We start from the raw sequence: 11,399 nt of genomic DNA, 5'->3' as shown, positions 1-11,399 counted from the left end.
GAAGCGAATCAACAAGCAATTGATAGTTCAAGCAATGCGCAGGACATACACATAAAACTATTGGTATGTTTTTCAAGTTACTTTTAGATGATTTTTGAATCTGTGTGCGCGGTGTATAAATTTTACAGTGCCCGCGGAATAACCAAAAGAAAAACAATTCGTTGAAATGACAGCCTTTCACTATAACGGCATATAGCAAAATTGTGACTGCATTTCTATTGACGTCAATGCATTTCTAATTACATTCACACTTATTTCAACAAGCACATTAAAACATGTTCCAGTTAAAGCAAATTTCAGATTTAGTTAATGTTAATGACTTGGAAAGTTGGTTTTTATTATGTTGTTTCGGTAAAGTATTTACCTATTCAAGTTAGATTTAGGATCCTGTTCTAAATATTATTGATATTAAAGCAGTCAAGGATTTGATTAATTTGCAATTTGTATCACTCCTAATTATAGTCAGTTGTTCACTATTGTCAACCTGGACTTGATGAATTTTAGCAAGCACACTAAGACATTTTCATATTTGGGTTGGCTTTTAGATTTGCTTTTGTTAATGCAAGTGATGAATTTGATTTTGCTTCTTAGTTCTTATATAGAAAGTTTTGAGAGATTTGGTACGTAGTTGGTCTTCCCTCAAATTATATCCATACTTGCTGACCCTAATTTGGTAAATTTCATAAGTACCTATTTAGCTTAAAATTTTGGATTTCATTGATGTGGTATCAAATTGGTTTCATTTTGCTACTATAATTTTTTAGTATGATGAAAAGATTTTTTTTAACTTACAATATTTGGCGCGATATTGCCATTGTGATGTAGTTCTTGATGTATATAAATACCCGTGATATTGTGCTTCTTCTAAATATCATTTCTCGATAAAAGTTTCATTAATAAACTTTGACTCCACTAGTGAGATTTTACTGGATCGTTCTCTCTTTATAAATTTAGCCATGGTGAGCAAGAAGACTAAAGGGCGTCAAAAGATAGCAATTAAAAAAATAGAAAACAAAGACGACCGCTTTGCCACATTCTCAAAGCGTCGTACGGGCTTATACAAAAAGGCTGGCAACCTTGTTTCCCAATGTGATGTTGACATTGGAATCGTACTTTCTTCCCCTACTGGTAAGCCTTTCTCATTTTTTCACTCTACAACTGATGTTGTTATTGCTCGTTTTCAGAGTCCTGATATGCAGTTAAGTGAGATTAATCACCTAGTTGCGGCTCATGCTCGAAACAAAGTGAACCATCTCAATAGTAGGCTTGAAGAGTTTGATACAAGAGAAGACGCTGCAACTGCTCAAACACGTTTCTATGACAAGATGATAGAAACTAGAGAGAGTGGTTGGTGGGAGTCAATTGAGCAGCTCAATGCAGATGAAATGACAAAGTTTGAAGCGTGGTTAGACAATGCTATGTTTAATTTGAACAATCATTTGAATCAGTTGGAAGTTGGAGCTTCATCCTCGTCACCAAACTACTTCTAAAGATGCCGACAACGCACAAAATTAAACTAGAAAGTTCAAATTCATATTATTGGGATGTGGTTTTATTTTATTTCGACAATGCTACAAGCATGTACTCTGCTATGATTTTCATTAATAATATCCAATATAGTTTTTAAATGCGTTATCTTATATGTATATTAGCTAGTACGTCTCTTAATAATAAATTCAACATCTTTTATATTCTTATAAATAGCACAGCAAAATCTGACCTAATGATCAAGGGTGATCTTACACCTAAATTTGAATAATTATTTGAAAATGTCTATAAAAGTGAAATTAACGCTCCTAAATCTTTTGTGTAAAATTCTCAAGTATTCTAGTAGGAGAAAAACAATCTCCTTGTGTCAGTTGTGGAACCTATAAACCTGGTCTTGGCAGTTAGATAATAACCATTTTCAAAAATTTTGTGTTTTTTTTCCTTCCATTTTCAGTTACGATAATTTGAAATCCTGGTTCCGCCTCAGCATAAATGCGAATTAGGTCGTTGGAAAACCTGTCAAGAGTGGCACTGTTTCTCTTAGTGTTGTGTTTTCAGGGAATTTATGGGATTAGATTTGTGATAGAGAGAGAAGAGTGTTTGTCTCACAATGTTCATTTGGAAGGTGATACTATTCATGTCTCCTTTGTTTTTATCAAATCTGACACTCCCTGGCATTCTGCTAATGAGGGTGCTGTCGATCTTCTGGTAATTAATCTTTTTATTTTATTTTAATTCTACCGTTCTTCTGAAATTCTGAAACTGGGATGCGATTACTCAGAGGTAAATCGAAGATTTAGAGTCAGCAAGTTTAGGATGATCCCATTATATGTATACATCTGAATTTTTGTTAGGGATCTTTAAGCAAATAGCCGGCTAGATTTACTGTTTACTTTTTCTAACCGGTATATATAAATTATATACTAATTACACATGGTTATACACATATTATATGTGGACCAGTTGAATGCGCTGAACCAACCCTAAATAATCCGCCGTTGTATTGACTTTCTCTTTTTCACCAGGGATTACACTTTCCCTTTTCTTTTCCATTTCTATCGTTCAATGCTTCTTGATTGATTCACAACAAAGTTTGAAGCTTTCCCAAATATAGCTTACGAACAGACATAAAAAATTACAACCATTGGGGTGCGACCCTTTCCAGACTGCGTGAACGCGGGATTCCCCAATTTACATAACATCTAGCAAATATTATCCTTTTTTGGGCTTTTAACATTGATTCATCCTGTTCACTTATCAATCATTCTTTATTCAATTTGGGTTTGTATTCATTCCTTTTTACCGTTAATATTCGGTATATCTTTACTTATTTTTTCAATTTGTACCAAGTTATACCACGTATCCTTAGAACTACGTATAAATTCAACTCTATCCGTTTTTTGGGTAAATCTGGGCTGGAGTACAAAATTAGAATAAAAACTCTAATTAATCCAAAATACCCTAAGAGAATAACCTCACAAGATCACTCCAAAAAAAGGGTTCACACAAGTATTTCATAACACTAACTCTCATACAAAACACTCTTAATAAAGGAGGAAAGGAAGAAACAAGAAATGAAGACTCAAGTCTTGTTGGTGTGTCTAAAATGAACTAATGACCTTCCCTTTTATAGGCAAAAAAGTCTTGGCCTCTTAGGTGTAAAAGAAGAGATACAACTTGTGCAAATGATGTCCACCACACAATGTAATATTTTTGGGTCCCAAATAATATTGCCAACAAAGTCTACAATTTGCAAAGATGCTTGTGATTATGTGAGATGGACTACATTAGCCAAAATATTGGCCATAATTATAAATCTTCACCTTGGCCTAATTTTGGCTGATATAGTAAATTTGCTCCACCTTCTCCGCAAAAGTCCCAATGGGCATATGTCAAAATTTAATGCCATCAAAATCAGACAAGTTGTGTGATACCGAAACTGTAGTAGGGCATATAATAGTGGAGCACAATAAAGTATACAACGAACCATATTTGTGTGCTTTAATGATCACAAGAGCACCTTAAATTTTTTTTAGAACTCCACCTTTACTAGTGAATTGGCACCCAAGGGATTCTAAAGTGTCCAAAGAGATGTGATTTTTCTTCTAACTCAGGAACATATCTAACATCGGTGAGAGTTCTCACCACACTATCATGCATTCTGATCCGAATTGTACCTTTGCCAATAACGTTACAAGTAACATTGTTACCTAATTGGACAACTCCACCTGCAACTGAATCATATATAGAAAATAAGTCCTTGCTAGGACACATATGATATGAACAACCAGAATCTAAAATTCACTCATTGTTTAATCTGAAACTAGTTTCAGTTGCTAAAAATATAGTTCCATCAATCTCATTAGATGCTACACTAGCTTCGGCGGTGTCAGTATTTTTGTGCTCATTTTTTCTTTCTTTATGCTTTTCTTTATTTTTCAGTTTATAGTATTCAAAGATAATGTGACCTTTCTCATGACAATAGCGACACTCTAAATTATTGTATTTGGATGTGGAGTCGGATTTGCCCCTAACAAACAAGCCAACTTCCGCTTGAGTTCCACTAGCTTCCCAGTAGTATCACTATCTATCTGTTCTTTTGATTTTAAGATAGATTTAATATCCTTATAAGAGATATTATCCTTTGCATAAAGCATAGTATCTCTTATATGCTTCAAAGATGGGGGTTGAGAACAAAACAATAACACGGCTTGATCCTCATCTTTAATTTGAGCATCTATGTTACTTAAATCAATAAGAATAAAATCAAAGGTGTCAAGATGAGAGAGAATAACCTTCACCCATACGAATTGTATAAAGCTTCTGCTTAAGGTAAAGTCTATTTTCCACCGCCCTCTTCATATATAAGGTTTTCATTTTTTTCCACATGCCTTTAGCTGTGGTTTCTACAGAAACTTCACGTAAAACCTCATTTGAGAGATTTAATATGATACCTTCTTTTGTCTTTTTGTCTATAACGACAAACTCCTCATCCGTCATTTTATCCGACTTCTTCTCCTTTTCTTGCAACGCCAAATCTAAGCCATCTTGAATTAGGATAACTTCCATCTTTAATTGCCACATTCTGAAGTTTGCACTTCGATCAAATTTCTCAACATAAGTCTTTGTTAAAGTCATATTAGCTACTGAAACAAACCCGGTTTTACTATACCAATAAGAGTACAAAAGAGAGTACAAAATTAGAGTAAACACTCTAATTAATCCCAAATACCCTAAGAAAATAACCTCACAAGATCACTCCAAAGAAAGGGTTCACACAAGTACTTCCCTACACTTAACTCTCATACAAAACACTCTTAACAAAGGAAGAAAGGAAGAAGCAAGAAATGAAGACTCAAGTCTTGTTGGTGTGCCTAAAATGAACTAATGACCTTCTCTTTTATAGGCAAAAAAGAAGAAGAGATACAACTTGTGCAAATGATGTCCACCACACAATACAATATTTTTGGGTCCCAAAGAATATTGCCAACAAAGTCTACACTTTGCAAAGATGTTTATGCTTATGAAAGAGGATAAATTTCATAAGTAATTTTATGATTAACCTCTATTACTTCGTATCAGTGATCGTAACATTATGTAACTACTCTTTTGGCTGCCAATATAAATTGAATTTTACACAATAGAGAAGCAAAATACTTTTATCTGATGGTTCAAATGTACTTAAAAAAGAACCATGTAGTTTGATAGTCGAAATTGAGATTTGATACACATACCTGAGAGAATGAACTCTTGTCTCACAGTTAGAATGTGATAACTGAAAACATCAACAGAGACATGATATCTACTTGAATTTGCATTATACATGCTTTCTGGTTGCTTCTGAACTTTCCAAAGGTTGATTAAAAAGTTTTACTAGTTTTGCGTTCCGAAGGGGAGCCTGGAGCAACGATAAAGTTGTCTCCGTGTGACCTGTAGGTCACGGGTTCTAATCAGCTATTGATGCTCATACATCATATCCATTGGGATGCAGCCCTTCCCCGAACCCTGCATGAACACGAAATGCTTCGTGCAGCAGGCTGCCCCCTACTACTAGTTCTCCACTCCCTGAGAAGTTGGTGTTCAACTTGAAGTAGAAGCTGTGAAATTCCCTAGCTTCTATTTCCTTAATTCCATTACATAAGTCGCCTTGCTTCTAATAGGAAGTGCTTCTTGCAATTTTAGTGGCATTATTTTCTTATTTGAAGTAGAAGCTGTGAAATTTGGTTGGTGCTTGTTAGACAACATGTTGATTCTGGTTTCCTCTATCTTATCTTGAACTGCTTTTTCTCTTATCGTCATTGTACCAATTGTTTCTGACGAGGGTCTATCGGAAATAGTCTCTCTACCTTCTCAAGGTAAATGTATACCCTCCCCAGACACCACTCGTGGGATTACACTGGGTTTGTTGTTGTTGTTGTTGTTATATTATACCAACTGTTTCTGAATGTTCTGAAGTCGATCTGTTTTAATTTTCAGATTAAGGGGCCTTCTGGAGAGCAGATTCACAACTTCCCCGACAAGACTAGTGAAAAGTATGAGTTTGTCGCTCACAGAAAAGGCGTTTACCAGTTTTGCTTTACAAATAAATCACCTAATCATGAAACCTTGGATTTCGACGTGCATGTTGTCCATTATACATACTTTGATCAGCATGCAAAGGATGGTATATACTTTTGGTTCTTTTTCTTTTCTTCAACTCTATTATCGTACTAACAAGTATGAATATTTTCGACTAAATGGCTACAGAGCACTTTGATCCATTGCTGGAACAGATATCAAAGTTAGAAGCAGCTCTTTACAACATACAGTTTGAACAGCATTGGCTTGAAGCACAAACTGACCGCCAGGCATTAGGTATCAGTTTCTCTGTATATACAATAAACCTATATTTTCTAAAAATAATGTGCAAAATATCAATTCGGACAGGAAGTAAAGCCTCAAAACCAACTCAATCTTATATCTGAACGTACTTAAAGATCGAATTGTGACAATATGTCTACACTGTTTGCACAAATTCTGTGTGTACCATTGGCCATTACCAGAAACAATCCCTCATAACATATACATGGAATCTTATTATAGTATCCACCACCTTGATTCCGTTTTATCTAGTTCACTTTTAAGTTAAGTGCTGATTCTACTGCACCGTTGGTTCTATCATACTATTATCTTTTCTATTTGCACCCAAGGGTGTGACCTATTGATCGATGAAGTGAGTTCAGAACTATAATGTCTCATATTCAAACCCCAACGGAGGCAAAAACATTAGCCGATTTTTTCTCATCTATCCAAGCTTTGGTGAACAAAGTTGCCCGATATCTGTGCTGGTGCATAGCGGCGAAGTCAGAATCTTCCTCCCCGTTGTATCTTCATAGTAGATCGCTCCTATATTGCGCGGACTCTCCAAAATATTGCTGTACCCATGTCGGATCATCTAAAAATATACTACTTTTACAGGATCCGACACGCACCCGACGATATTTTCAGAGAGTCCAAACAATATAGGATCGCTCAGTCTAATTCCATTTAAAGAGTAGAGGAGCATAATTAGTTGTAGAAAATGTATTATGTTAAGCTTAATCCAACAAATAGAGAAAGAAAAGAAGTTGCTTTTTGTTAGTGTTAACTCATATTGGGCTAACTATTTTCTGCTATAAGTGTAGTGAATGAAGGTATGAGCCAAAGAGCAATCACCAAAGCCATCCTTGAATCAGTTACCCTTGTTGGTGTCAGCTTTCTTCAGGTCTTCCTCCTCCAACGCCTTTTTGAAAAGAAGATTCGGACTATTAGAGTTTAGCCTTGCATTCTTGGAGCTAGCATTGAAACGTGGGCGGAACTTCACTCTTTATTAGGTGAGCGAAAAAGAATCAAGTCCCATATAGTTCACAGTTGGTCAATTAAATAGACCGCATTTACGAACTTTCCAGCTCATAAGCAGCAGGCAACTTGGATTCTTCATTAGCTTGTGTGGTGAAACAGGGTATTTTACTGACTGCTAACACTGGAGGGTTCTTGGTTGTAAGATTCACAAGTTCCATATACAAGTCACGAGTTGTAGCACAATTTCTTTCATTTAATACTTTCTACTTTACAATGGTGTTTTCCTTTCTTTCTTAAACTCCCTAGCTCCTGCCCATTCAAAATTTGCTGCATAAATTGGAATATTGATTTAATTGAGGGGTTTAATAATAAAAAGTAATGGGCCCTATGATGATCTTATGAATCTAAAGATATCTTTTTCTTATGGTTCTTTGTCTTATTTTATAAGCTATAGTCAAGAATACTAAACAAAAGAGTAAAAGACGGATTTATTTTGACGCGGCCTTTTTATCATATCCTATAAAAAGAAAACGGATGCAGGAAAAAGTCTAATCAGGAACAAGAGAGATCCATTGAATACGATCCTTCACCTTCTCTTTTTTTTCCGGAAGAAATGTGAGACTCCGAACAAAATCAATGAAACAAAAGAAATCCGAGTGAATGGAAATGACAAAGTGAAGAGAACGAGCTCCTTTTGGAACATGTCAAGCTTCAGCTGTTAAACTTGTAAACTAACAGTAACAATAATAAACTCAAGATTAGAAAAAATTAAACACATAGATAAGACAATACATTTTGGTAGCAAAAAGCTGTAATCTGAGTAATATTATAATATAAACAAAGTTTTATTCCAGCAGGATCCATCACAGCTTGACTATACAGCTCCAGACTTCTGGAACACTATTAGCATATAGTTTTCAAAAAAGTTATACTTTACATTGCAATGTCTAGGAGCAAACAGAGTTCATCAATCGGCATCACCGGACCGCATACAGCAGAACCATTTCTTCTGAAAAAAGCAACATGTCCACAATGTTATTATCTACAAAAAATGACTCTAAGATTGTGTATAACTTTAAGAGTTTATGTTATGTACACTATTAGTATAAAGAATTTTCTACATTATCAGGCCATTAAAGCAACGGTACAGTTGTCTCCCGGTGACCCATAGGTCATGGGTAGGCGTGACAAAATGGTTAAAAGAATACAGTTAACCACCCATATTATTCACTAAAAATGGGTTGGATAATGAACTTTTTAAAAATGGATCAAATATGGATAAGAACCATATTATCCATTTAGAAAATGGATAACCAATGGGTAACCAATGAATAACTAATGAGTTTAACTTTTACATTTGTAAAACCTCAAATTGGGGGTTTCTCAAGTTTGGGAGACTAGAAATTCTCCCAAAAATGTTCATATTCAAGAAGTAACCATATTATCCGTCGATTAACCCGTTTTTTATCCGTATCAAATATGGGTCGGGTCGGATAATTTATCCGTTTTTTCATTACCGGTTTCTACCCAAACCATATCCAACCCGACCCGCCCGTTTGCCACTCCTAGTCATGGGCTATGTTGCTCGGACTCTCCCAAAAAATATTGCGGGTTGCGTGTCGGATCCTCCAAATGCAATGTATTTTTGGAGGATCCGACATGGTTACAATATCATTTTGGAGAGTCCGCGCAACATAGGTCATGGGCTTGAGCCGTGGAAGCATCCACTAATATTTGTATTAGGTTAGGCTGCCTATATCATACCCCTTGGGTTGCGACCCTCCCAGGATCCTGCGTGAATGCGGGACGCATTGTACACCGGGCTGCCCTACACCATCGGGTCATATTTACCGATTGTAACAGGTAACCTGCATTACGAATCCCACTTCTAACTTTAAACAGTTCATGGAAGGATCTCAATGGATATATAACCAATCTTACTATTATATCTACTTTATTTGGATTAGATTTGCAGTTCCAATCCAACACAAGTGCTTTTGTAAATTGTATAACCAAATTCAATGTCTTAATATAACCATTTCAAACTACATTCAAGTCATCATATACATATGTGAGCACACATACTCTTAACATAATTTATCTTTCTTTTAAAATGACATGAAATGATGAATTATTACCAACACAATACAAAATCAAAGTATTGTGACATTTCCTTTATCACTTATGGGCGTAGATTGAAGATTAAATACAATGCTCATCATATAATTATGTTTGAGTCGAGGGTCTCTAGAAACAGCCTCTCTATCTTCACAGGGTAGGGGTAAGGTCAGCGTACACACTACCCTCCTCAGATCTCACTTGTGGGATTATACTGGGTATGTTGTTGGTATTGTTGCTCATCATATAAGTAACTCTTTTTATTCTTGTTAATTATAATTTCTTGGTTCTCCATTTTTATTGTTGTTCTCTAGTCTATACCGGGAATATTATTTCTACGTGCTATTTTCCCAACAAAAGCGTCAAAACTTGAGGCAACGATAACATAAAAACAGGTAGATCATCAGCCACAACTTACAGATTGAGGCTTTCCAAGAGTTGCTGTATGCTTGTAGTTTTTCTTTGGCGGGGAGTGATCTATCTTGCCCGTCTTCTTCTCGTTTCGAGCTTTGTTAAAGATGACAGAGAACCTCTCAGCTGAAGCTGGGTCGTTGACATCCCACTCACCAAACTTCGGAAGTGGACGACCTTCCTATATAGTGAATAAGAAAAACTATATATGAATCATGGAGTTCTATATATGTCAAAATATATATTTAAATGAAAATGAATCACATAAGCTTTAATCTTTGCCTTTTACATGTTAGGAGAAAGATACTCCTAATATTGAAAACATAAATGGTAAAGGTTGTAATAAACCTCAGTTGTCTCTCATCACAGAGTGGTATAGACTACGATGATTTTGATGCTAAAATAGTAACATACTACATAATTAACTGCACACAGAATTTATAAACCAGAATTATACCAAGTCTTATTGGCATATACTCAGACAGGACTATGACTCGTAGAAAGCAGACGACTTCAAGTAAACATACTAACATGTCTAAAACATATATTCCTAACTAATTGATATGCGAATATGCAAGTCTCTAACCGGGAAAAAGATCTTGACATACACCGAGTAACAACATATTGAACTTTAACCAACTAGTTGATATTGCTTAAACGAATTATTCACTTCCATTGTGTTATGTACTAATAGGAGCTAAGTTTAACTTGATTTAGACAGACCGGTGGTCGATAAAGTGGGATGAAAACTATGGGATCAGGATCAAATCCCAATAGAGGAAAACAATATTAGGTGATTTCGTTTTATCTGTCTAATCCTTAAGTCTATGCTGATAGGAGACAGTAAGTATAAGGTAAAATAGTCGAGGTGCGCGCTTACCACCATTATAAAAAAAATACCAAATTAATAAATAAAGAAAGAAAAAAACTAAAGGTTCTCTAAAGTCCAATTTCACCATTATTTGTACATTGGTATCGAACATACATAAAATAGGCCGCTAGATATCTTAAAAAAGACATTATATGGGAACCATAAATTGCAAAAAAATCAGTCCAGTACACAAAGTATTTCGCGTTCACGGTTCGAATCCGTGACTTATAAATCACACATAGACAACTTTACCATGGATCGCTCCAAGGCTCCCCTTCAAAACCACAAAAATGGAAAAGATCTCCCAAAAACAATCTAGGGCGACCATCAATTGAACAGAAAAATATAACTCAACAATGCATTTTGAAAAAAACAAAAACACATGCACACAATTGGAATTCAAAAAGACAATTTTTTAAACCTTACAAAGAACACAAACATATAGAGAATTGTGAATCATACCGCCATGTCTTTGGAGTTTGGAAAGGCAGAAAATTGTTTCAAAAACTTGATGTCAAAATGTGAATGCTCAATATAATTGATTGATTAATTAGTATTTCTTCTTCTTTTTTCCTTTTCTTTTGGAAGGAGCAAAAACTGAGGGAGAGTCGTTCTCAAGAAAAGGGGAAAAAGAGAGAGAAAATCTCTCTCCTTTTTCTCTTTCTTGGACTCTACAACTGAATTATGGAAA

At 35.3% G+C, this 11,399-nt stretch overlaps 2 protein-coding genes and 1 long non-coding RNA gene across 3 annotated transcripts; 2 read left to right on the top strand and 1 right to left on the bottom strand.

The window, feature by feature from the left end:
* Nucleotides 1-956: 956 nt before the first annotated feature.
* On the top strand, nt 957-1,490 carry LOC104109071 (agamous-like MADS-box protein AGL29). Its single transcript, XM_009618268.4, has one exon. It carries the CDS (start codon nt 957-959, stop codon nt 1,488-1,490), a length of 534 nt encoding a protein of 177 aa, XP_009616563.1.
* Nucleotides 1,491-1,836: 346 nt separating this feature from the next.
* On the top strand, nt 1,837-7,551 carry LOC104109069 (transmembrane emp24 domain-containing protein p24beta2-like). The gene is made up of 4 exons (XM_009618262.4): nt 1,837-2,196; nt 5,965-6,151; nt 6,235-6,342; nt 7,152-7,551. The coding sequence occupies exons 1-4, from the start codon at nt 1,981-1,983 to the stop codon at nt 7,283-7,285; spliced, it is 645 nt and encodes a 214-aa protein (XP_009616557.1). The 5' UTR covers nt 1,837-1,980; the 3' UTR covers nt 7,286-7,551.
* A 69-nt stretch (nt 7,552-7,620) lies between these two features.
* On the bottom strand, nt 7,621-11,399 carry LOC117279796 (uncharacterized). The gene is made up of 4 exons (XR_011408365.1): nt 11,171-11,399; nt 9,845-10,018; nt 7,899-8,317; nt 7,621-7,635 (listed from the first exon to the last, which is right to left on the bottom strand). It is a non-coding gene; the product is annotated as an uncharacterized lncRNA (long non-coding RNA).

This window comes from Nicotiana tomentosiformis, chromosome 6 (assembly GCF_000390325.3).
Source record: "Nicotiana tomentosiformis chromosome 6, ASM39032v3, whole genome shotgun sequence".
Lineage (NCBI taxonomy): Eukaryota > Viridiplantae > Streptophyta > Magnoliopsida > Solanales > Solanaceae > Nicotiana > Nicotiana tomentosiformis.
The sequence above is the reverse complement of the archived record's forward strand: the minus strand, read 5'-3'. Positions and strand labels throughout refer to the sequence as shown.